This window comes from Heptranchias perlo, chromosome 8, assembly GCF_035084215.1.
Source record: "Heptranchias perlo isolate sHepPer1 chromosome 8, sHepPer1.hap1, whole genome shotgun sequence".
In the NCBI taxonomy this organism is placed as follows: domain Eukaryota; kingdom Metazoa; phylum Chordata; class Chondrichthyes; order Hexanchiformes; family Hexanchidae; genus Heptranchias; species Heptranchias perlo.
The window spans coordinates 11,369,404-11,396,407 of NC_090332.1; the positions used below are offsets into that span (position 1 = coordinate 11,369,404).

General features: G+C 40.5%; 1 protein-coding gene across 6 annotated transcripts in view; it reads left to right on the top strand.

Moving 5' to 3' along the window:
• The window catches only part of cep170aa (centrosomal protein 170Aa), a 116,719-nt gene that overhangs the window by 45,870 nt on the left and 43,845 nt on the right, over positions 1–27,004 (top strand). For 5 of the 6 annotated variants that reach the window (XM_067988662.1, XM_067988656.1, XM_067988660.1 and 2 more), the window contains 2 exons: positions 573–1,231; positions 13,765–13,920. In XM_067988662.1, coding sequence (XP_067844763.1) covers positions 573–1,231; positions 13,765–13,920 — 815 coding nt within the window. The remainder of the gene's footprint in view (positions 1–572; positions 1,232–13,764; positions 13,921–27,004) is intronic. The other variant, XM_067988661.1, reaches the window with a different exon arrangement.

Below are 27,004 nucleotides of genomic sequence, written 5' to 3' on the forward strand. Positions count from 1 at the left end.
TTAAAGGGTCGTGGTCTTCATGGAAATAAGTATTTGGCAAACTTTGTCATTTTCACTTGTGTTGAAATTGCCACTTCTCCCTTCACAAACAAAAAGTTTTGCAAAATTATTTTTTATGACAAGTGCTTCATAACAAGGGTTATGTGTATTTTGCTGTAACATTTTATCCATTTTCCTTTTGAAAAAAGTTGTAGTGTCTTCCACCCCCCCCCCGACCCCAAAAGAAAGTAATAAATTAGCCGTCTCTTGGTATGCATGTACACAGAGCTAGAATGGCGCAGCTGGTCTTACTCGCTCATTCATGCTATAACGGCAGCTCAGTTTGAGACTTGGAGAATAATAGCAACTCAGTTCTGCCCTTGAGTTATTGTCCAGTTACTTTAAAGGTTTATTGTTTGGAATGTGTTACGTATTGTTTGTGATCATCACTGCTGCACACACTCAAGTCTGACACTGCATATTTGTGAGTAGTTGCTAAATGTTGTCTTGCCATGGTCTTATTTCACCTGACACAAGCAAATATTTCAGTGGGCTTTTAGAAATTATGTTCTCGCACTTGGTTTCTTGTTTAGGAAGTAAACATGATGATGGAACGCAAAGTGATACAGAAAATGGAAATGGTCAAAGGCGTGCTTACAAACACGCTGCACTTGAAGATCAATTGAGGATGTATCGTGCAGAACAACAGAGGCTTCATCTTCAGCAGAAGACTGCAACTTCAGAAAAGCCCCATGAAGTTCCTTCAATGAGTAGGACTGCCTTTATGATTGAGTTCTTTGATGAAAGTAACCCACGGAAGAGACGATCCTATTCTTTCACACAAAATGCAGCAGCTATACCCCAAGAGGGTCCTCATCCATTTCCGCCTGCAAAGCCAGACCGGTCAAAAGGTAACACAGCTGAATCGAAAACAGCTTCTTTAACACATCAGCCAAGTCCTCCTCATGCTAAATCATCACACAGTGTACATGAACTTCATCAAACCAGACATTTACAAAAACAGAAATCTGATGAACTATCAGTTCCTTTAATATCTTCCCAAACAGCACAGCTGAGTTCTGGTAGCACTGGACATAGACTGAACCAAAGTCAACAGCTGGAACAACAAACAATAATTTCACCATCTGCTACAAAGGAAAACGATGATGACCAAAGTGATAAAGGAACATACACTATTGAACTTGAAAATTCCAATACAGAGGAAGAGGAAGCTCGTAGAATGATTGACACGGTAAGAGTGAAGAATACATATTGTGTTCTGTGAATGATTTTCTAAACGATACATTTCTGTTCAGGAAGGCTTATTTGTGAGTTTATTCCCTGTAGACTAAGCAATTGTTCTAGCATGTTAAATATTTGGATTTTAAAAAGTAGTACAAAATAGTCATTGCAACATGTTTTCCAGCTTAATTGTGCTTCTAATTGCACTCGAGCTACTGTTTACCATTATTCTCTTATTGAGTACCAAGACAGAGGAAACTTTGACTATTGTGCTATTGCATGAGTCTTAAGGATGGTCTCAAAATCTCTGACTCCAAATATAATGAACAGTAAAGCCTTGACCACCACCCTTGCCTGCTAAATTTGAAATTTTAATGATTTGTATTTTTCACATTTTGCTGCTTGCATTTGCTCAGCAGAACTCACTCCTTTCCCCAACCTTTTCCCTTGCTCATACTTGCCATTTCCTTATAATATTTCCATTTCTGCATCTTCACAAGACACAACAGTTAAAGTTCTTCTACACCAAGCATGCTTACCTAAGCAGCTTAATACTGATTAAAGGGCTCCATAGCTTGAGTAGTTTCATCATGCTGAGGATTAGGAGGTCACACTTCCCATTGCAGAGAGTTTGACACTCTCTCCTATAGAGCAAGTAGCTATGAAAAAAAATGTCAGTTGCAGCAATAGCAAGTGAGAATATCGATTAGCGAGAGATAAATGAGGAAATTAGTGACAATGTGGATAGGATTTGGAAAACGGGGGGACAGAAATTATACTGGAACAAAACCTAGTTCTCTACAGCAGCATAACTTCATACAATATTGTTTCCTGTATTGAGTGCTGTTTGAGAGAGGAATATTTGGATTAGTCTTGCAAAAATGAACAAATTTTCAAATACTAAATAAAAGATTTCTATGACCCAAAGGCAGAGTTATATATGTGATGAAAGTGAAATAATTTTAGACCACTCCTAAAAGTCATGTAATGTTTGTTTCAAATTAAAATATTGTAGAACAGATTAAACATCTTCTTTCATTCCCCGCCCTTAAAAGTTGCTTGCAAATTTAGAAGTTTGTTGTACATTTTCAGCTATTCATAAAAGCATTGTAACCATTCTGATGGAGATATACAATGTTAAGGTTAAGAGCATTCTAATGAGAAAGGAATCGGGACAGTAGTCCATTTTTGTCTGATTATTCCTCTGTGAACCACTGTATAAATGCAAGTTGTTGTTGCATAGCGGTTGTTACTGTCCATTTCCCATCCGATACAAACACTGGCAAGAATTTTTAGGTTGAGCGCTAATGAACTCAATTCATATGAAAGGCCAATTAAGTAAGAAGGTTGGGCACTTGAGGGTAAAGCACCCCACATTGCCATACTAATGAATTGTTTGTTCAATGTGTTCATCTCACTCAAATGGAACTGGCATTGCTCGAGTTTTCGTTGAAAGATGAGATGCTGCAAATTCTCTTCCCACATTCTAGATTTTTGAGCACTATGGGAACTGCATTCAGTGCTCCACTAGCAATGGACTTGGCCGAGGAGGACCAGTAAGAGCAGAAAAGGACAACTTGTGTTATCAGATGGCATGCAAAGTGTATTTGGTACACAGTGGGTCGACTGATCCAGGGCCAGCTACTTGGCAATGACCATACAGATGTGCCTCAGCAGGGAGGCAGTGACCAAGCTGTGCCATCTCATTCAGGAAGACTATCAGACAACATATAACACCCATATGGCACTGCCAGTGGCAATCCAAAACCAACATGGCCTCAATTTTTATGCGTAGTGATATCTGCACTGCTTTATCAAGGAGGTCACCCATGAATTATTATGGATAAACAATGGCTTGATCACTTTTGTCACTGACCAATATGAGAGGGCAACACAATTCAACAAATCTGCTAGCTTTCCCAGAATCCAGAGGATTGTGAATGACACCCATGTTTCCATTTGGGATGCTGTGCACGTTGCTGTTCCCTATATGACCCAAAAAAGGATATTTTTTTCAGTCAAACATGTACATGTTCACCAGCACTGAATTATCCAGGTCAATGCCAGTTTCCCCAGAAACTCTCATGATACCCTAATTTATTTCCAATCATGTCTGCCACCATTACTAGAGGGGAGATGCACACCTTCCTAGTACTGGGTACTGTGGTGTAGTGGACTAGTAATCCAAAGGTCAAATTCCACCATGGCGAGTTGTGAAATTGAATTAAATAAATCTGGCAATTTGTAAGTAGGCAACAAAAAAAAAGACTTAGTTAAATTGCTGTTATGTAGCACCTTTCATGACCACAGCACATCCCAAAGCGCTTTATAGCTAATGAGGTACTTTTTGAAGCTTAGGAAACGCGGCAACCAACTTGTGTACAGCAAGGTCCTACAAACAGCAATGGGATAAATGACCATATAATCGTTTTTTAGTGATGTTCGTTGAGGGTTAAATGTTGGCCAAGTTAACTCATAATGCCCTTAGTTGCCCAACTAGAGCTGGGCAATACATGCTGCCTTGCTAGGATTGCTGACCAAGTGAGAATTTTTTTTAAAATGATACCTGTATCTATACATTGGCTTATTCAGTCTGCTCTGTGGTAAATGGTTCTGGGGGTATTCTAACTGGGCAGTCTCAATCCAGTTGTTAGCAGGCATGGGCCCACAGCACAGAACTGCTCTGAATTCACCTATTTCATGAAGCTAGTAATCTCAGTCATAAAGACTGAGGGGAAAGGAAAACTGTCAAACTGGTGCAGTGGAGTTGCTCTTCTGAAGTTGGGGCTGAGGAGCATTGTTAACTCGGAGCTTTACCCTGCACCGGCCCACTATATTGGTGCCTGAAATGTTCCATTCCCAAATTCTAACATCCCTTGCCTTGAGTATAAAAGAAATTGCTATGCACATAGCAGTTTACTGTAAAACCTCTCTCAATAAGTGAGTACTCTAACTTGGAGCAGTGGCATGTGACTGCTTCAGAAGTGTGGTGATTTTTGGTATGAATAACTAGCTATTAAGCAGAAAGTACTTATTTAGCAAAGTATCAATACATCTATATTGTTAAACATTTTTTAGCTTTCCTATGCACATAAGAACATAAGAAATAGGAACAGGAGTAGGCCATACGGCCCCTCGAGTCTGCTCCACCATTTAATAAGCTCATGGCTGATCTTCCACCTAAACTCCACTTCCCTGCCCTATCACCCAATCCCTTGATTCCTTTAGTGTCCAAAAATCTATCGATCTCAGTCTTGAATATACTCAACGACTGAGCATCCACAGCCCTCTGGGGTAGAGAATTCCAATGATTCACAATCCTCAGTGAAGAAATCTTTCCTCATCTCAGTCCTAAATGGACGACCCCTTAACTTGAGACTATGACCTAGTTCTAGACTCTCCAGCCAGGGGAAACAGCCTCTTCGCATCTACCCTGTCAAGCCCTCTAAGAATTTTATAAGTTTCAATGTGATCACCCCTCATTCTTCTAAACTCCAGCGAATATAGGCCATTCTACTCAATCTCTCCTCATAGGACAACCCTCTCATCCCAGGAATCAATCTAGTGAGCCTTTATTGCACCCATTCTAAGGCAAATATATCCTTCCTTAGGTAAGGAGACCAAAACTATACACAGTACTCCTAGATGTGGTCTCACCAGAATCCTATATAATTGCAGCAAGACCTCCTTGCTCTTATACTCCAACTCCCTTGCAATAAAGACCAGAATACCATTTGCCTTCCTAATTGCTTGCTGTACCTGCATGTTAAGTTCCATGTACAAGGACACCCAAATCCCTTTGAATACCAATATTTCTTAGTGTCTCACCTTTTAAAAAAATATTCTGCATTTCTATTCTTCCTACCAAAGTGGATAATTTCACATTTCCCCCATTATACTCCATCTGCCTTCTTCTCGCCCACTCACTTACCCTTTGCAGCCTCTTTGCATCCTCCTCACAGCTTACTTTCCCACCAAGCTTTGTATCATCAGCAAACTTGGATAGATTATACTCAGTCCTCTCATCTAAGTTATTGATATATATTGTAAACAGCTGAGGCCCAAGCACTGACCCTGGCGGCACCCCACTAGTTACAACCTGCCAACCCGCAAATGACCCGTTTGTTCCTACTCTCTGTTTTCTGTCCATTAATCAATTCATGCTAATGTATTACCCCCAATCCCATGCGCCCTAACCTTATGTAACAGCCTCTTGTGTGGCACCTTATCGAATGCCTTTTGAAAATCTAAATATACTGCAGCCACTGGTTCCCCCTTATCTACCCTGCTGGTTACACTCTCAAAAAACTCTAATAGATCTGTCAAACACAATTTCCCTTTCATAAAACCTTGTTGACTCTGCCTAATCATATTGTAAGGAATCTTACAACACCAGGTTATAGTCCAACAATTTTATTTTAAAATCACAAGCTTTCGGAGATTATCCCCTTCGTCAGGTGAATGAGTGAAAGGTTCTCAAATCGCATATCTTATATTAGTCTGGGACACCATCACACCAATCAAAAGGTGTCGTTGGTATTCAGACAGGTTAGCCACGGAGAACAGTACGTCCCAGTACACTGAATATACATTGTGTCAAATTACACAGACAGAGAGAAAGAGCCCCAAATGGCAGAGAGAGAGAGAGAGAATATTAAAAACAGATAACTTTTTTTCCCCCTTGCTGGTGGGGTTACGTGTAGCGTGACATGAACCCAAGATCCCGGTTGAGGCCGTCCTCATGGGTGCGGAACTTGGCTATCAATTTCTGCTTGACGATTTTGCGTTGTCGTGTGTCTCGAAGGCTGCCTTGGAGAACGCTTACCCGAAGATCGGTGGCTGAATGTCCTTGACTGCTAAAGTGTTCCCTGACTGGGAGGGAACCCTCCTGTCTGGCGATTGTTGCGCGGTGTCCGTGCATCCGTTGTCGCAGTGTCTGCATGGTCTCGCCAATGTACCATGCTCCGGGGCATCCTTTCCTGCAACGTATGAGGTAGACAACGTTGGCCGAGTCACAGGAGTATGAACCATGTACCTGGTGGGTGTACCTTACATTTGTCCACCCCAGTCCATCACCGGCATCTCCACATCATGGCCACCACCCACCAGGTACATGGTTCATACTCCTGTGACTCGGCCAACGTTGTCTACCTCATACGTTGCAGGAAAGGATGCCCCGGAGCATGGTACATTGGCGAGACCATGCAGACACTGCGACAACGGATGAACGGACACCGCGCAACAATCGCCAGACAGGAGGGTTCCCTCCCAGTCGGGGAACACTTTAGCAGTCAAGGACATTCAGCCACCGATCTTCGGGTAAGCATTCTACAAGGCGGCCTTCGAGACACACGACAACGCAAAATCGTCAAGTAGAAATTGATAGCCAAGTTCCGCACCCATGAGGACGGCCTCAACCGGGATCTTGGGTTCATGTCACGCTACACGTAACCCCACCAGCAAGGGGAAAAAAAAGTTATCTGTTTTTAATATTCTCTCTCTCTCTCTCTGCCATTTGGGTCTCTTTCTCTCTGTCTGTGTAATTTGACACAATGTATATTCAGTGTACTGGGACGTACTGTTCTCCGTGGCTAACCTGTCTGAACACCAACGACACCTTTTGATTGGTGTGATGGTGTCCCAGCCTAATATAAGATATGCGATTTGAGAACCTTTCACTCATTCACCTGACGAAGGGGATAATCTCCGAAAGCTTGTGATTTTAAAATAAAATTGTTGGACTATAACCTGGTGTTGTAAGATTCCTTACATTTGTCCATCACCGGCATCTCCACATCATAATCATATTGTGATTTTCTAAGTGGCCTGTTACTATGTTCTTAATAGATTCTAGCATTTCCGTATTACTGATGTCATGCTAACTGGCCTATAGTTCCCTGTTTTCTCTCTCCCTTCTTTCTTGAATAGCGGGGTTCCATTTGCTACCTTCCAATACACGGGTTCTGGACACTGATGAGGAGATCTGATGGGTTTAATGTAAAAAGCATATAAGGAAAATATACAATTGCAGGGCCTCATTAAAAAGTGTGATTTGTTCTTGGTGAACATGAAGTTGGAGGATTCAGTGCAGTTTATGCACTGTTTGGGATGATCCTATTTGTGTATTGAATTTTGTAATGTATTTTTGCATGTCATTTTTTTAAGTTTAGATCATGGCTGTTTAAAATAATTGAGCACATTCTGAACACACAGTGGTCTTTTCTGTTTAGTGTACAGTCTCACTTTAATACTTTTTCTAATTTCATGGCCAATTTGGGAACTTGCAGAGAGTATGAGGGACTAGGTGAATGCCTGACTCAACACTCTTGTGTTGTACTAGTATAAATTGGTATTTTAAAATTAATAGTTTCAACTTTAGATTTGAAATTTATGCTTTTAAAGTAATGTGTTTCAGTTGGAAATTAAATTTTGAAACCTTGCCTTGTTCTGTAGTTAATGAACAATTATGGTTAAAGTCTCATCCCAGATCAGTCATGTATGGCATGAGTAAAACTGGATTAGACCACTGTACTACTTCTTCAGCACCCCCTAAATCTGGGATGCGGTTAATAAATACCGCAACAGATTGCTTTGCAATGTCCAAGAAAAGATGATTGCTGATTTTTCCTTATTTATTTAATTTGCACGTGCAAACCAGAGAGTAGGAACCACTGGGACAGTGGTCACTTAAAAAATTTAGTGTCCGACAAGTAGTCATGCAAATCAAATATTCTTCCCCTACTCGTGTTGATAGTGCCTCATTCCTTAACTCCTGTTATCAGCATCAATTTGTTCAATAGCAAGGAATCAGAAAAGACTTCTTTATAATTCAACTTGGCCTTTTGTGTTATGTTTTAGTGCTAACTATATTATTTTTCAAAACTTTTTGCATGGTATGTATAAAGCTTTTCAAAGTTTTAGTTGATTTTGCTACTGGTACACAATTATTATTGCCAATTTATGGTTTTGTAACTTATTTCATTTTCATTTGAAGTTTAGACTACAACTTCATTTGTCCCGAACGCAGTGCTGAAATTTTACCTGCCACTCCATGCTTTTTCTCTGAACAAAAATTATTTTGTGTATAGTACTTCCTTCATCTATGTAAATTGAAAATATAATACAATCTCAATAAGTTGGTTTATTTTGTAATTGAGTAAAGCTATTTCGGAGCAAATTTTGGTTGGTTGGATAGAGTGTATGGTGCTGTTTTTCATCAAGTAGTAATTCACCTGAAAAGATTTAAGTTGATTCTATTGATGTAACGGCCAGACCTTGGGCCAGAGGGTTTACTTTGGTGCAAAGTTGCTTCATGGAGTAGTTTGTGCGCATCTGTGAAGCATTTTTGTCTTCGTTTGTTAATTTTAATGGTACTGCAGTGCACAAGATGGCCTTTACTAATCTGACATAATTCATCTGTAAGTGGAGACTAACAAATCAGGTATAATGTTAGATTACCTCTGGTATTGGCTTCCTCATTTTTCAAAGGCACAAGTTGGTTTCCTACCTACCCTTGGTTCTCTGGGTATATTTGGAGCTGTTTGTTTTGCCTTTGGCCACTGCATAGCCTCAACTCAGTCATTTTGTGGCACCTCCTTCAAAAGAATTGAAATATGGTTCTGGAACGAGGTTCAAATTACTGTATAGTAGGACTAGGTTTGGACCACTTGATTAGCACAGCTTCCATATGGTGACTGAATCTTAATGGTACAGTGTCTTGGTGCCTCCGAGCGCCCCCCCCCCCCCCAATAGGAACAGGAGTAGGCCATTCAGCTCCTCGTGCCTTCTCCGCCATTTGATAAGATCATGGCTGATCTGTGATCTAGCTCCATATACCTGCCTTTAGCCCATATCCCTTAATAACTTTGGTTGCCAAAAACCTATCTATCTCAGATTTAAATTTAGCAATTGAGCTAGAATCAATTGGCGTTTGCGGAAGAGAGTTCCAAACTTCTACCACCCTTTGTGTGTAGAAATGTTTTCTAATCTCACTCCTGAAAGGTCTGGCTCTAATTTTTAGACTGTGCCCCCTACTCCTAAAATCCCCAACCAGTGGAAATAGTTTCTCTCTATCCACCCTATCTGTCCCCCTTAATATCTTATAAACTTCGATCAGATCACCCCTTAACCTTCGAAACTCCAGAGAATACAACCCCAATTTGTGTAATCTCTCCTCGTAACTTAACCCTTGAAGTCCGGGTATCATTCTAATAAACCTACGCTGCACTCCCTCCAAGGCCAATATGTCCTTCCAAAGGTACAGTGCCCAGAACTGCTCTCAGTGCTCCAGGTGCGGTCTAACCAAGGTTTTGTATAGCTGCAGCATAACTTCTGCCCCCTTGTACTCCAGTCCTCTAGATATAAAGGCCAGCATTCCATTAACCTTATTGATTATTTTCTGCACCTGTTCATGACACTTCAATGATCTATGTACCTGAACCCGTAAGTCCCTTTGGACATCCACTGTTTTTTTAACTTTTTACCATTTAGAAAGTATTCACGTGACAGCCTATCTTTCTGGAAGATGAAATTTACTTGAGGAATATTGTACCGAATTATTATAAATTGTATTAATCAGTTGAGATGCAAATGAATGGTCAATTTACTGCAGTGTATTACTTAAACCCATATTAATAGTGACTTTTTTTTTCTTTCTAATGCCCTCCAATAGTTGATAATCAGGGTCACTTATTTACACCTAAGTTTAATTCCATTTTATTACATAAGATTTTAGGGATTCCATCTATTTTCCATGAAAACAGAAAACCAGTGGTCATGCCTCCAGGATTGTTACTGATGCTTTAGGATCATATCCTGCAATTCCATCAATTTATTTTGTGAAAGCTGAAAATCAGCGGCCTTGATCTATTTTGCAAAGTTGAAATTGTGTTTTGATTCTGTTTCCTTTTAGCCTTGTACTTTATTCATGCTTTGATTTGTCTCTTGATCTTTTCATGCTTTTCACCCTCATCCTTTGTCCTTTTAATATATTTTTCCCTTTTTTAGGCTTTCTCTTCTATTATTATTTTTTGCTTACCCAATCTTTACCTATTTCTTTCTGACATTTACAAATACAAATTCTTAATTTATTTTTGACAGAGTTCTGATCAGTCCATTTGCTAACATGCACATCACTGGCCCTGGTTGTTTCTTTTACTTAAATTAAGATTTTGATCACTAAAATAAACATTGGTAAATTGTGGCAATAGTGATATTTTTGGTAGAAATACATACCTAGAAAGAACCTGCATTTACATAGCGTCTTTGTACGACCTCAAGACTTCCCAAAGCGCTTTACAGCCAATGAGGTATAGTTACGTTGTAGGAAACACAGCTGCCAGTTTGCGCACAGCAAGATCCCACAAACAGCAATGTTATAATGACCAGATCATCTGTTTTAGTGATGTTGGTTGAGGGATAAATATTGGCCAGGACACGGAGGAGAACTCCCTGCTCTTCTTGGAACAGTGCCTCGGTTTAACGTCTCATCCGAAAGACAGCACCTCCAACAGTGCAGCACTCCCACAGTACTGCATTGGATTGTCAGTCTACATTTTGTGCTCAAGTCTCTGGAGTAAGGCTTGAATCCACAACCTTCTGACTCTGAGTGCTACCAACTGAGCCACAGCTGTGCTATATAGAGGTTACAATACAGAAACAGGCCTTTCGGTCCAACCAGTCCGTGTCGGCTTTTACCCTCCATGCGAGCAAACGGTCCTAATCAGGTTTATCACCCTGTTCCCATATCCCTTCTTCACTTTTTCCTTCATCCATCAAAAAATAGCACTTTAATTGTCACAAAAGCTTATATCCTACTTGAAAAAGACTTTTTCTACAACTTTGTACAGTAGAAACCTCCTCCTGTGCAAGAAATCACTTTAACTGATCATTCCTGTTGGGGCCTTGCCAATTCAGATTTCATTCAGAAAATTACTGTGTTGTGAGTTAGTGAAGTCTCTCTCTTTTTAGCTTACTATTCTTTGGCCTGACGTGTAGTAAGTTGTTATATCACCAGGCTGCCTCCAGAAACACATGTTTAACAATTGTAATAGTAACATTGTCATGTTTTGTTCCTGGTGCAGAACTGCCAATGTATTTTCTTCCTCTCAAAGAAATTAAACACTATAAACAAACAGATTACACATTGAAACAAGAAAATTGGCAAACATTTAATAATTAACTGTCTAGCTATAAACAAATTGTTAAATTTAAAATTTTCAAAAACTTTTTTTTGAAAAAGAGAAAGATTGTACATTGGTTTTACATTGATATAGTACTGATATATCTTCACAATATAGCATTTACAGAAGTTACATTGATGGTCGAATTGTGCATTGTTGATGAAAGATCAGAAGGCGATCCACTCTACCATAGAGTACCCAGCCTCTGCCCTATTTCTGTAGCCGTGGTATTGATATGGTTGGCCTAGTTCAGCTTCTGGTCAGTGGTGAACCTCAGGATGTTGATGGTAGAGGTCTGTGTGATGATGGTCCCGTTGAAGGTCAGGGAGGCGGTTGGGCCTTCTCTGGATGGAGCTGGTTATTGCCTTATAGTTGCCACAATTGTTACTTGCCATCTGTCAGCTCAAACCTGGATGTTGTCCACGTCCTGTTGAAGGCTGTCATGTGCTGCTTCATTGTTAGAGGAGGTATAAATAGAGTTGAACACTGTAGAATCGTCATTGATGAAGCAGCTGGAGATGGTTGGGCTAACGATGCTGTCCTGAAGAAATCCTGCAGCGATGTCCTGGGACTGCGATGATTAGCCACGATCATCATCCTGTGTAACAGGTACGACTCTAGCCACTAGAGGATCCCATCGACCCCCATTGAATTCCATTTTGCTCGTGCTCTATGGTATCATGCTGGGTTGAATGCTGCGTTGATGTCGAAGGCAGTTACTGTCACCTCTCCTCTGGCATTCAGTTATTATGTCCATCTCTGGATCAAGGTAGTGACAAGTTCTGAAGTCGAGTGATTATGGCGGAACCCAAACCGAGCAAGCAGATTATTGGTGAGTAGGTGTTGCTTGATTGCACTATTGATGATTTCTTCATCACTTTACTGATGCTTGGCAGGAGACTGACTGACAGGGTGTTATTTGGCCGGATTAAATTTGTCCTGCTTTTTGTGAATAGGACATATTATTGGATAGATGCCAGCGATATTGCTGTACTGAAACAGTTTGTCTAGGAGACCGGCTGATTCTGGGTATGCAGGTCTTTAGCTCCACAGTTGGAATATTACCAGTGCCCAAAGCCTCTGACGTGTCCAGTGCACTAAGCTGCTTCTTAGTGTTGTGTGAAGTGAACTGAATTGACTGGACATTGGCATCTATGAAGGTGGGGATCTTGGGTAGGCCTAGTAGGATTGTCCACAACACTTTTGGCTGAAGATGCTTGCAAACACTTCAGCCTTGTTTCTTGTGCGCTTATGCTGGGCTCCACCATGATTGACGATGGGGGTGTTCATGAAGCCTCCTCCTCCCTTTTGTTGCCTGATTGTCCTCCACCATTAATGACTGGATATGGTAAGCTTTGCTCTGATTCTTTGGTTGTGGGACTGCTCAGTTCAGGCTATAGCTTGCTGCTTCTGGTGTTTAGCATGCAGGTAACCCTGTGTAGTAGCTTCACTATGTTGGTGCCTCATTCTAATGTATGCCTGGTACTTTCCAGGTACACCCTTGTACACTCCATGTTGAACCGGGGTTAATCTCCTGGCTTGATGGTGATGGATGACTGAGGAATGTGCTGGGCCATGAGATTTTAGATTATGGTGTACAATTCTGGTGCTTATTGCCTACAGCACCTAATGGATGTCCAGTTTTGGGCTGCTAGATCTGTTTTTTTTTCCGTCCTACTTAGCACACTGATAGTGCCACAATACACTATGAAGGATGTCCTCACTATAAAGTCAAGACTTCGTTTTCACAAGGACTGTGCGGTGATCAGAACTACTAAAGCTATTGTGGACAGATGTATCTGCGACAGATAGGTTGGTGAGGACAAGGTCATGTAGATTATTCTGTTGTGTTGGTTCCCTCAACACCTGATACAGGTTCAGTCTGGCAGCTACATCCATCAGATTGATCCCTACCTGTCTGGAGCTGGGAATTGTATGAGGATAAAAGATTTGTCTTCCTGATGGAAAGAGACATCTCAATTTTCCAAAAGACTGTGTATATCCAATCCTGTCCTATCATATTAGGGAAATGTGGTGAGGAGAAATCAGATAATTGATGGAGTGTTGTGGGGCACTTTAAATTGTATAATGATGGCAAGCTTTTCAATTCCATTGAATGTTCCATTCTTTCTATTTCTATTCAGTTGAATTACTGCATATAAAAATGTGCACACTAATCTTAACTAGCCTACTTAATTTTGCATAGGTATGGTTTTAATAGCAAATTGGTATTGTGCTACGTTTAATTTATTTTATATTATAAACCATCTGGGGACAAGGAACAACTTCTCAGCCCGTATTTTTTGATCAGTTTTTGTTTGCAGTTTATGTTTCTAATAAATTTTACTTATTCTTAAAATAGGTGTTTGGAGTAGTAGATTCCTCCAATTACGCTGGCTGTGGTATAATAAGGCCAGTCATTGCTGAACAAAAGATCAAGTGGAAACCAAATTCTACTGAACAAGCAACTGATCCAAGAAATGGAGAACTTAGTAAAGAACTTTTGAATGACTCCGAGGTGAGTCATCTGGCAAAACATTGACAACATTTCTAGCATTTGCATGAATACGTGTGTCCCATATATTTCAAACATCAGATGTTTTAAATATAAGACTATTGCCATAGGTACATTCTATACCACTTACAAGCAAGTCATGATGCTTTCATGATTGCTGAGAGTTTATTCAGTAAGGAACTAAGCAATATAGTCCAGGGTGGTCCCAGGTTTTATTCCCAGTGTGTGTTGTTAGCTGGTATCAGCCGGACAATGTTTTTAAGGCAAAGGCTTGTATGAGGGAAAAATTGCTCTGCTCCTGATTGCTATTCATTGGCCCCTGTTAGAAGTGTGCATGCATAAACATTGATGAGGACAGGATTAGGCTCAACTGTGATTTCTTCCACAGTCGAGCAGCTTGTCAACACTCACTGTTGAAGCTCTCGTGAATAACGAGCTAGGTACTAGAGGGCAATCGGTACCATGGAACCATACCTTAACAAGAAGTAAATGCCTTCAGAAGGGAAAGGGGAGACAATTTGAGAAAATACCAAATATACTTGCCTGATGAAAGCAAATGTTGACCTGGATCAATAAACCTAAAAGCCTAGACTCTTCTATAAAATCTGTGTATATGTAACAAAAAACTATATTCTTTACACATAGAGTAAAGAGAACATAGAACTTGTTGCCACATGGAGGTGGTTTGTCCATACAATCAGGAAAGCTGGACTGAAAACAAAAAAACCCAAGCCAAATGTATTAAAAATAACACCTACTACCTCTGTTGGAAACAGGAGTATCCCTTTGGACGTTTGAGAGTTCCAGATTCAGACAGAAAATTTCAGGGCCTATTGATTGGTGCCTCGGGCAGTAATCACTATCTCATTCATTGCAAACAAGTTTTAGATAACTGTTCTCTAGTGACATCTCTGGTGCCAGGTGTGAATAGTCATGCACATGGCTTTTGTCTCTATGTATATATGGAAAATCCATTTAGGCATTGGCGTCCCTTCCTGGCCACAAAAGTTATCACAAATCAGTCTGGCTTCCACTGTATTTTGTTTTGACAAGGAATAGGAATAACTTGATTAGTGAAATTTCCCGAGTGTCCCTGTGAATGGTTCGCTACCACCCATGGGAGGTGCGTTCTCTAATTCCCCCACCACCTCTGAGAAATTGAAGGCGGTCAATTCTTTATAATCGCAATCAAAAGCAGAAAATGCTGGACATACTCAGCAAGTTGGGCAGCATCTGCAATCCTGGAGGGTTGGCAACCCTGTCTCACACACAGGTAGTAGGAGCTGAAGGGTGGGAATTTAAATGCTTCCACTTCAATAAAAAATATGAAAAAAATGTATTCTGTAGGGAATTTAGGGTCTTTCCCAGAGATTCGTGGACCTGAACGATAGTTCAGACAAAGAAAGCCACCCTGACACGGTAGTTTTGTGAATCAAAGTAATTATTTGGTGATTTTAAAAAGAGCACGTAGCAAGTATGAAGCAACTCAAACAATATGTGGATTACTCTACTCGATAGTACAAGTGGGGGTTCGCATCATTCTTTATTTAATGATTTAAAAGAGCAAATAAGCAGGCATGAAACAAAGTAGCATATACAATCTTATGCATCAATGTCTAGGTCTAGAAGTAGGGTGTCAATTGCTGCAGTAACAGGTGCGTCGTTGAGAGATGTGTTGAGTAATGTATCAAGGTTCTTTTCATCAAAGTTTAGAGACAAAGTGGTTTGGTCAAAGTTCAGCAACAAAGTCTCATTGGAGGAGTCCATGCTGCAGTCATTAACTCTTGAAGCTTCTTCCAGCTTCTCTGATGTTGTCTGTTGTTTTGACTGCTACGATGTCTTATCTTTTATATGCTTCTGAGCAAATAGGTGTGAACCAAGTTACGCGAAGGCCCAATTTGTCCATAGCATTAAGATGGATGGCTGGTTGGATCACTCGTGAACCGTATAAACCCCTTTATATCCTCCCCTCTACGTGAAGCCAGGTGTCCTATCAGTTCTTTGTCCTTCGCAGTTGTTGTTGACATCAAAATCCTCTGGAAGCTTCTCTTTATCAGTTGTTACTAAAAGTCACAGCCTGTCTACAGTTTCTGTACTGTATTGCTCCTGCAGTGTTAAACTGATGTCCAACTGTCCAGTTTAAACGGTCTGCACTTCGCTGTTTTGCAGTTGTGTATTTATATTGTAATGTCCAGGGCAAGTTATCCCTTGCTTTCAAATGTACTGTAAATGTACTATCCAAGTGACCGTCCAAATCCTTAAAGGGACTGGTTAACCCTTTATGTTGAATTGTCCAGTAGTTCAAAAGTGTAAAATGGGGTTTGACCCACTGTCCAAAATCCTTACAATTCAGAAGGTGAAAAAAAATCTAGCAGTGGTTTCCATCCATTTCAGTCCTAAAATGATCTGCTAATTCCCTCACATGTAGAGTACTGACTTAGGAAAGATGCAGCAAAAGTTGGTGGGGAAGGCAAATGGAAAAAGGAACTCATTGGAATAACAAAGTTATGACAAGTATTTACCTGATGTTGTTACTGCTGCACCAAAATACAAATAGCTATTATTTGGGAACTTTATTGCCTTCAGTGCTCTATCAGGCTCCAGCGCAGCCTAAACTGCTAACTGGAACCCATCCATGCCTATTGGCATTCACACCTGTCCGTCAAATCTCCACCTACTCTCATCGGTGCAGTGGTGCTTACATCAACTTTACTTCCTATTTTCTTCCGGATTGGTCATAGCAGTGCTAAGGAGATCTATCCTCAATTCCAGGAGACTCTCAGACAATTAAGTTTCCTAGGTAGCAGGTGTATAGGTAATATCTAATCTTTAATAAACTTCTAAGCTTTGTGTTTGAACTCATTATTAATACAGACACAGGACTGCAGCCTTTGCCTATAAACTGAAATAAAAACACATCCCTAACTATGTTCCATAGACAAACTTAATTGGTCATACACTGAATCTGTATCTTCTGCACCTAAGAAGATTTGAGTCCATTCATTGCCAACAATTCAGCCTTGTCTGTTGCACTCACATTGAGGTGTAAGGTGAAATATCTGGAATGACCCAGTGCTCTGAATGTTCTCGAGAGAGAGAGAGAGAGAATACTGGGACATCAGACATGGAATAAAAATTTGCTTGATAGGCAGCACCAAGTCATAGATTTGTTTAAGGTTTCAACATCGCTGTGAAGAAACTTATAATCCCAAAGGGAAAAATCCTGAGGTATTGAGGAGGCAAGGTTGCCTGTAGGGATCATATTAATTACATCCACAAAGCTTGATGGGCAGAAGCCACAGGAGGTGGAGCAACTGTAGTCTGCTTCACTGAAGGGGAGGACTAGTAGCAATTGAGCCAACCGTAGATTGAGGCATCAATAGCCAGATCTGGAAAGCAATGAGAAATCAATCGCCCACAGGCAATGAACAGGATTTTAAAAAATGAATAATGTCCAGCTTTAATCTTTCAGGAGCGATCTTGGGTGTGTGCAGGGATGGACACTAGTAACCTATGAGAACCATTGGAAAAAGTTGTCCTGGAAAAAGTAGTGTGACTTTTGTATCCTAATATGTTAGCAAGGTGTTTAAAACTGGTCGAAAGCTTGCATTTGAAAGATCAGCAGGTGTAAACGTTGGAATTGTCTGTAGGCTGTACCACATCTCAATGTTTGCTGGGAGGGGCTTAGTTGTTGGCTGGGTGCTAGGACTGAGTCAGCTGTAATAATAAACGCTGGTGCCGACTTGGGGTTGGGGCTAAAGAGTACTCTGTTCATGCAAATTCTTTTATCAGTCAGTTAATTTCATTGCCAATGTTGAGTCAGCTGTTGAGATGGAAGACAGCAGTGCAGCGCCAATTTTTAAAAAAAATTAATGATGCAACCTTGAGAAAACACAGTGCCTACATGAAAGAAATGAATTTTGACTGGATCATTTTCACCTCATTGACCAATGCCAGAGTGCTTCCTAAAGTACATTTTTTTGAGACTCGGAGATTTGTTGTTTTTTAACTATTGAATGTGTTTGAAGTACTTACTTCCCCAGAGAAATTCTCATGGGCTGAAGTACATGTTTTCTGCAGTTTGAAAGTACAATCTGTCAGTGTTTATCAGTTTTCTTTGAATTTTCTTTTTATTCTTTGACTATCTAAAAGGCATAGAGCCCTGTCTTTTCAGATGTGCCTTGAGATTTCTAGACAAGTTATTTACATTGTGATGTTTAGGCAGGCTTTTTGTACTTATCGTGCCCATCAGTCACTGAAAATGCCTACAGCATTCTTTACAATGCCTAAATCCTTTCATGGGGATTGACAAAGCCATAATAATTAGTTTACTGACTATAACTTTTAAGGTAAGTACAGTAATTCATAGAATCATAGAAGTTTACAACATGGAAACAGGCCCTTCGGCCCAACATGTCCATGTCGCCCAGTTTATACCACTAAGCTAGTCCCAATTGCCTGCACTTGGCCCATATCCCTCTATACCCATGTAACTGTCCAAATGCTTTTTAAAAGACAAAATTGTACCCGCCTCTACTACTGCCTCTGGCAGCTCGTTCCAGACACTCACCACCCTTTGAGTGAAAAAATTGCCCCTCTGGACCCTTTTGTATCTCTCCCCTCTCACCTTAAATCTATGCCCCCTCGTTATAGACTCCCCTACCTTTGGGAAAAGATTTTGACTATCTACCTTATCTATGCCCCTCATTATTTTATAGACTTCTATAAGATCACCCCTAAACCTCCTACTCTCCAGGGAAAAAAGTCTCAGTCTATCCAACCTCTCCCTATAAGTCAAACCATCAAGTCCCGGTAGCATCCTAGTAAATCTTTTCTGCACTCTTTCTAGTTTAATAATATCCTTTCTATAATAGGGTGACCAGAACTGTACACAGTATTCCAAGTGTGGCCTTACTAATGTCTTGTACAACTTCAACAAGACATCCCAACTCCTGTATTCAATGTTCTGACCAATGAAACCAAGCATGCTGAATGCCTTCTTCACCACCCTATCCACCTGTGACTCCACTTTCAAGGAGCTATGAACCTGTACTCCCAGATCTCTTTGTTCTATAACTCTCCCCAACGCCCTACCATTAACGGAGTAGGTCCTGGCCCGATTCGATCTACCAAAATGCATCACCTCACATTAATCTAAATTAAACTCCATCTGCCATTCATCGGCCCACTGGCCCAATTTATCAAGATCCCGTTGCAATCCTAGATAACCTTCTTCACTGTCCACAATGCCACCAATCTTGGTGTCATCTGCAAACTTACTAACCATGCCTCCTAAATTCTCATCCAAATCATTAATATAAATAACAAATAACAGCGGACCCAGCACCGATCCCTGAGGCACACCGCTGGTCACAGGCCTCCAGTTTGAAAAACAACCCTCTACAACCACCCTCTGTCTTCTGTCGTCAATCCAATTTTGTATCCAATTGGCTACCTCACCTTGGATCCCGTGAGATCTAACCTTATGTAACAACCTACCATGCGGTACCTTGTCAAAGGCTTTGCTAAAGTCCATGTAGACCACGTCTACTGCACAGCCCTCATCTATCTTCTTGGTTATTGTATTTGAAATATTCTTTTTACTCTTTTGTTCTGCTAAGAACAATATGGCTTATAGAACAAATTCTATGCAAGGAAATCTAGAGCCAGCTCCAGTAGGTTCATGGGGTAATTTGTATGACATCACATTATATAAGGACACACGGCTTGAGCTGGGGAAAAATTAACTGACATTCAGGTACCCACTGACTGCTTTTTTGTAGAGGGAGTGAACAGCCAATCACACAGCATCATGGTATCCAAGTCGGTCACATGATTTCCTGGGACCAGTGGGACAAGGGACAAACTCCTGCGAGATGTGGAGAATACAAAATGAATAATTTAATATTTGCACAGTTGGCTGGAAAGAAGAATTTGTTCTTGGTGAAAAGTACATCAGATTGTGTTGAACAACGGTACTGCTTTTACCTTTGTTTCTATGGATTGAATTTTCCATGAGCAATTCCATCATTTCTTGCACCAGCTCACTGTCATTTTTTTTGTCAGTTTCATAAAATTATGTGACGCTGGATCTTAAGGATCTTTCAAAGACCTGGCACAGGCACGATGGGCCGAATGGCTTCCTTCTGTGCTGTATGATTCTAGTACATTTATCTCTCGCAGTCAAATTTTTACACAGAGCAAGTAATATAGGGCAGGGTGGTTATGTAATACTCCTGCTAACCATTTGCCTCAGCTCATCTGCTGCTGAAACTCTCATCCATGCCTTTATTACCTTTACACTTGACTATTCCAATGCTCTCCTCGCCAGCCTCCCATCTTACTCCCTCCATAAACTTGAGCTCATCCAAAACTCTGCTGCCTATATCCTAACTTGCACCAAGTCCCGTTCACCCATCATATCTGTGCTCGCTGACCTACATTGGCTCCCAGTCCGGCAACACCTTGATTTATAAAATTCTTATCCTCTTTTTCAAATTCCTCCATGGCCTCACCCCTCCCTATCTCACGCCCTACAATGCTCCAAGATCTCTGTGCTCCTCCGATTCTGGCCTCTTGCGCATCCCCGATTTTAATTGCTCCACCATTGGCGGCAGTGTCTTCAACTGCCTAGGCCCTAAGCTCTGGAATTCCTTCCCTAAACTTCTCCGCCTCTCTACCTCTCTCTGCTCCTTTAAGACATTTCTTAAAACCTATCTCTGTGACCAACCTTTCCTAATATCTTATGTGGCTCGGTGTTAAATTTTGTTTGATAACGCTCCTGTGAAGCGCCTTGGGACGTTTTACTACGTTAAAGGCGCTATATAAATGCACATTATTGTTGTTGCATTTTTCCTTGTCCCCACAGCTCTAGTTGATCCCCCTGCAAGAATCTTGGTCCTAGCTCTATTCAGCTATATGCCATCCTGTGGTATAGCTTACTCCTTCCCCAGAATGCCCAATGCTCCAGGATTCAGAACCCTTCTCTCCTATGCAACGTCTCAAGCCACACATTTTTATTCCTAATCCAGCCGTTCCCGTACTGGCTAGCATGTGACACTAGTACTGTAGTATTACTGCTTTTTATGTCCAACTTTGATATACCTCCTAGCCCCTGGAACTTTCTTCACAGGATTTGAATCCTGTTCTCCTCTAAGTCATTTGGTTCTGACATGACAACTTCCAACTGATTTCCCCCTTTTCTTTCCAAGAGTTTTTGGACTCGCCCGTTATGTCTCTTACCCTGGCATCTAGGAGGCAACACACCACTTGGAACTCACCTTTATGGTTACAGGAATGACTGTCTAGTCTTGCTGTTGAATCTCCCATTACTCTGTGTCTACAATTATCTCTTCCTCCTTGGGTATGTACATCCCACAATGCTATGGTGTTCTTCATGATTGCTCTCTCCAGAGCTGCCGTCCTTATCTGTGTTCTGGCTATTCAGAACTGTATACCCATTGGGCAGTTTCAGACTGCAATAGTTTCCTCAACTGCCTCTGTGTCTTCACCCCCTTTCCCCCCTGGAAGATGTTCACCCACTTCTGTCTCGCTATTCTCTGGTTGCAGGATGACAATGCCTGTATTGTGCACCCCAGGAGCCCTTCCTCTTCTGGTATATTGTGGAGTGGTTCCAATTGTTTCTGAAGATCAATAATTTTGAGCTGGAGACACTTGTTGCACCTTTGGTTGAACTGAAAACTCATAGTTTCCAGATAGTCCCATATTCATGCAAGTTCCACACAACACTGGTCTCTGCTGTACTGCCATGCTCTTTCCCCATAGCCCTGCAAATTTTTCCTTTTTAAGTATATAGCCATTTTGAAAGTTACTATTGAATCTGCTGCCACCACCCTTCAAGACAGTGCATTCCAGATCATCATAACTCGTTGTGTAAATTGGACAATTGGCAGTGGTCGTGTGGATCTTATTTTTGCCTCCACCCCTTTTTGCTGCCAATTTTCTCCACTCCTCTTTACCTGAAGCTGTTGATTTCTTTCTAAGATCTTCTAGCAGCTTGTCCAAGTGTCTGTTCTTTATTTGTGAAGACATTGAGTATCAGCAGGCTATCCAAGCTTAGGAAGCATCACAGTCAAGCCCAAGCCAATCCACAAACACAAGCAGGGGTCTTTGGTGATTAGAGACATGAACTGTAGCCTTTTTTCCTTCCCTAACAAGGAGAACCTGGGACATCTTGAATGTGTGGTTCAGCTATTTGCTTAACCAGCTGAGCTATGGGGGACTTAAATCTTTTAAAAAAAAATACCTGGCACATTTCATAGTTTCTTTATCTTGGCATGACTGTAAGTTTTACTGTGACTTCTGTTAGCTGCCTGCTCTTCGTTCTAGTGGTTCTACAACTCTAATGCCAAGCCTTGAGATCATAACTTTCATTTGAAATTACAGCTATAACTCACTGACCTCTTTTGTTCATGACATCCTTTCAAATTTGTACTGTTTATAACAGGAAGTTAAAATGATTTTTATCAAAGGCAGAGGGATGTTAAGATACCCTGAGTCAACTTGAGACACATTCACATTTCTTTAGCTTTGACCATCAGAAAGTATTCTAACTTTGTCATGTTGTACCGGGCAAATAGAATCCATAAAAATGGCTTAGTGAGGAACATTTCCCACCAAGTTTTTTTTTTAAGCTTGCAACTTCCAAAAACTGCTTTAGAAGATTTTCTCTATCCATTTACAACTTGAGTGCATATTGCAGTCTGCAACCACGTTATAAAAATGTTGGGGCAGAAATCGCTCCCGAAATAATGGAGAAGCTCAACAGCGCTCTCCGTTGTTAGTGGCGAATTGAAGGAGCGAGTTCAGACGTTCGCACATGCGCAGTAAAACACGGAAATCTGGAACTTGCTCCTAGTTGTTCGCCGGGGATATGACCGCTTCAAATTAAAGGCACATCGCACACTGCAATCAGGGAAATCATTGAAAAAGTGCAAACTTGCTCATCTGTCCAGCTGGAAAGGAACTAATTATGCCACCAAACAGGTATGCTTAAAAATATAGATCTAAACTAAGTTTTAACAGTGCAGTAGGTCTTAATGTCTGCCAAACAACTAAAAATTAACTTTTAAAAATGTAGAGTCTCATATTACTCATTTTGATAGTTTTTGGTCTTAAAAAAAATTACTTTTCCTTCTGTCTCTTTTAATTCAATTATTTCTTTGGCTTTTTATTTACAATTATATACAGAATACCAACTTTCATTGAATGAAGTCTGCTTGTCTGTTTGAACAATGCAGGCTGAATCTGTGGGTGTGACTTCTCTTCCTGGCAGATTTTGTGGCCGTGTCTTATCCTCTCAGACTTTTCCAGCCACGGCAACTCTCGCTGCTCAGAGGCTGGGTTGATAGCGCACAATTTTTTTTAAAGTTCAAATTCAAGCAATTCGATGCCACAGAGCCCTCAGTAATTATTTTCGTTAATTTAATTTGCAGAAGTAATGGTGACCGTTGCCTCACCACGCTGAGCGATTTCTGGCCCATCATCTATTAAATTCAGTTTTCATGTGTGATACGACACAATTCTGGCTGCAATCAGTGTACTATTTGGATTAAATAGCACCCTACCCAGTAGTGTTTTTGTTGTTGATGGTGGTTAATTTATTTTTCCAATTGCAGGCAGCATTCCATATAGACACACTGATCTCATTATCCACACTTCTATTACCTGCCTTCCTGACCATGTGCCAGAAGTTGTGCAGCCTTGTGCGAGACGTCAGCTCATTGCACAGCCTGCTAATATTTCTTTTGTTTGCATTTTGACCTTTCTAAACGACATAATGTATCATTTGTTGATTATATTGTACTTGTCTTCGTTCTTGTACCTAGGATATTGATAGGTGTAAAACCAAAGTTTGGGGGCTCTTGATTATCTGCCAGTTTCCGTTTTCTGCCAAGGGGATCCTCCTCCATTACAGAATTTTATTTTTGACATACAATTTATTCACTTTTCTTACAACCAACACTTTGCTTCTATTTGCTGGATATTTACTTAATCATATTCATGATATGTTATTTTTAATTTTCTCAGACTATTTTACTCCCCAATCATAGGCATGCAAAGTAATGAGTTCTGATTAAAGGTCATCGACCTGAAATGTTAACCCTTCCTTCCTCCCTCCACAGATGCCACCTGACCTTCTGTGTTTCCAACATTCTTATTTTAATACAAAGTAATGATGCAGTGCAGTTCTTTATTGGTGTATGTTATGCAGGTGCCCTCTGGTGGAGTTAATATGCAACCTACTTTTGACTTTCATCTGTGCATTCAAAGCTTCAAAAACAAAAAATGGATTTATTAAATGATGATGTGTCATAAATGAAAAATAAAGCACAAAAGGATTACGGCATATCTGGATACTTTTAGTACTTAATACTCCCCTTTTTCTATCAGCACAAACTACATTGTCCCTCAATTTTCCACCCCCCTTCATATATTACAAAAAGGAGCTAATGTGATTCAGTGAATCAGTATTCTTCCCTGAGAAGACCCACTAACAGGTTTCCACTTGTTCCTGAAGCTTGTTCGAGATGTGAAACACAGCAGAGAGTAGCAAATCTGCATCCCACCATTATCTGTTAGTGGCACTACTTCAGCTGGTTTGGAATCTCACACACCTCACTGAACATTTTCAGCAACGGAATGTGCAGCCAATGCTAGAAGCTATCTTCCTATCTCCCAAACTTCTTGCAGCACAAGGCTTATCCCAAGCTTTCAAGGATGGCATGTTGAAATCCTAGAAGATGTCAATTTATGTTTTACCTTCTACAGATGAGCCCTCAGAATCCGGTTTTCATTTAAAATTTTAAAGAAGCACACGCTCTATAGATTAGAGAGAGAATCACGTGTAGGACACTACAGATCAAAGTTTACTGTCCGTTATTTTTGCTCTGCAGGCAAGCCCGCTAAGATTTTTTTGTTTTCTTGTTGACCTACAGTTGAGGCTTCTTGAGAGCCCTTTTAAACAAAGAAGGTGGGGGTGGATTGAGAAAATCCTGGAAGTTTTAAGAGACACCTGCGAAACTGTAAAAACTATCTTGAGGAATGGTTCAGCTAGTCATTAAAGTGAATAGTAACTCAAACTAGAAAAAATTAGGAGTTCCATTATGTTAGAAAGGTCCTTCACCCCTCAGTTCAAGGTGCCCAGTTAGTGACGCCACTAGGGAATGGAAATAAGTCTGCTTTTGTTGGTACTCTGAGATGTATTTGCATTGGATTAAAATCAGACACAAACAGATCATTGTAGTTACAGCTTGTATTGTATTTTTAAGACTAATCTAATTGTTGAACTAGAAGCTGTCATCCTCCTTCAGAAGCTGAATAGTTGCATTGTTTTATACATTTAGTCTGTCTTGTGTAGTTTTGCCTGACGGTGCCAGAAAATCTCTGTAGAAGTCAGGCCTGAGTTTGTAAATGTAATGATCGGATGCATGCATTCTTTGGTCCGAGGAATAAACTTGCTTAGGACAAAAAATAACTTGCAACAAGAGTAGCCAGTTATGGTAGATATTTAAGATTTGAAGCAGACTGCTGCTGTAAATGATGGTTCTGTAATTTTGATGGTTTTTCCCATGAGCACTTGTGCATTTTGGTAACAAAAGAACATGTTTTCTCTGCTTTGGTTTTTAGTTTTGAGTATAATATGGTTCTTTCCCAACAGAGGGCACTGCGAGCTTTAGGAAATACAGGAGATTTGAATAAACATAAATTTTTTGACAAACCTTGCAAGATTATCAGGAATCAGCTGTGTATATGTGGTAAAGGTCCATTTTTTTTGTTGATTTGAAATACATTTTTATTTGACTAAGAATTTAAGTGTATACTTCAAATATATAAATCTTTTCACTGATTCCCAATATTGCTTGTAGAAACAAAAGAATCAAAGCTGTAAATGCATTCGCTGAAGATTAGACCTCAAAATGCTTGTAGGTTAGCTGAACGCAGTATGTTTTCCAGTGTTTCTAATTGATCTACAGGGTTGACTCCACCTATAGGTTTATTATATGGAAGTGAAATACATTTTCAATTTGAATTGATAACTAATGAGAAGTAAAGTATTGATGAATTAGTATTTTATCGGTTGGCAACTGGACAGAACTTTTGAAAATGGAATACTGATTTCCCCAGTGGAGTTGTAGATGCATCCCATTCATGCAGAGGACATAATGTCATATGTTTGTTTTCATGGTTTGCTATTTTACTGTACACTTTAAGTATATCTCAAACTCTTCAGTTGTTGACCTTTCAGCTGACCGGCACCAGCAATTCATGGTCACTAAATAAATGTGCTCACTCTGGAATAGTGCCTTTAACATCATGTTTAATATTACCAGTACTAAAGATGCCAGGGGTGGTGGAGCAGACTTGGTTAAAAGGGGACTAAGTCTTCAATGGTGTTAGGTAGGTAATTCCAGGATTTTGACCCAGTGATGATGAAAGAATGGTGATTATATACCCAAGTCAGAATAGTGTGAGTCTTGGAGGTGATGTCCCATGACGTTGCTGCTCTCATCCATCTCGCTGGTAGTGTTGTAAAAGAAGGAGGTGCTGTCAAAATAAAATTTGGTGAATTGTTACAGTGCATCCTGTAGATCGTGCATACTATAGTGACAGTGCACCTGTGGTGGAAGTGATGAATATAGAGTCCAGGGCATCAATCTGGTTAACTACTCTGTCCTGAATGGTGTGGAGCTTTGAGTGTTGTTGCTGATGCATCTATCCAGGTGAGTGGTGATTATTCCAACACATTCCTGACTTGAGCCTGATCGATAGTGGAGATGCTTTGAATGATCAAGAAATAGCCCACCTGTTAGAGTGCCTAGCCTCTGCCTTGCTTTTGTAGCCATGGTGCTGACATGGCTTAAGCTTCTGGTCAGTGGTGATCCCCAAGATTTTGATGGATGGGGGATTTGATGCTGGTGGTGCTGCTGAAGATCATTGGGTGATGGCTGGACTTTCTGTTGTTCACTGGCACTTATATGGCAAATGTTACCTGTCAATTTTCAATGCAAAGTAAAATTCATCTGGTTCTTGTAAATTTGGTAGACATTGCTGACTGCCCATGCTT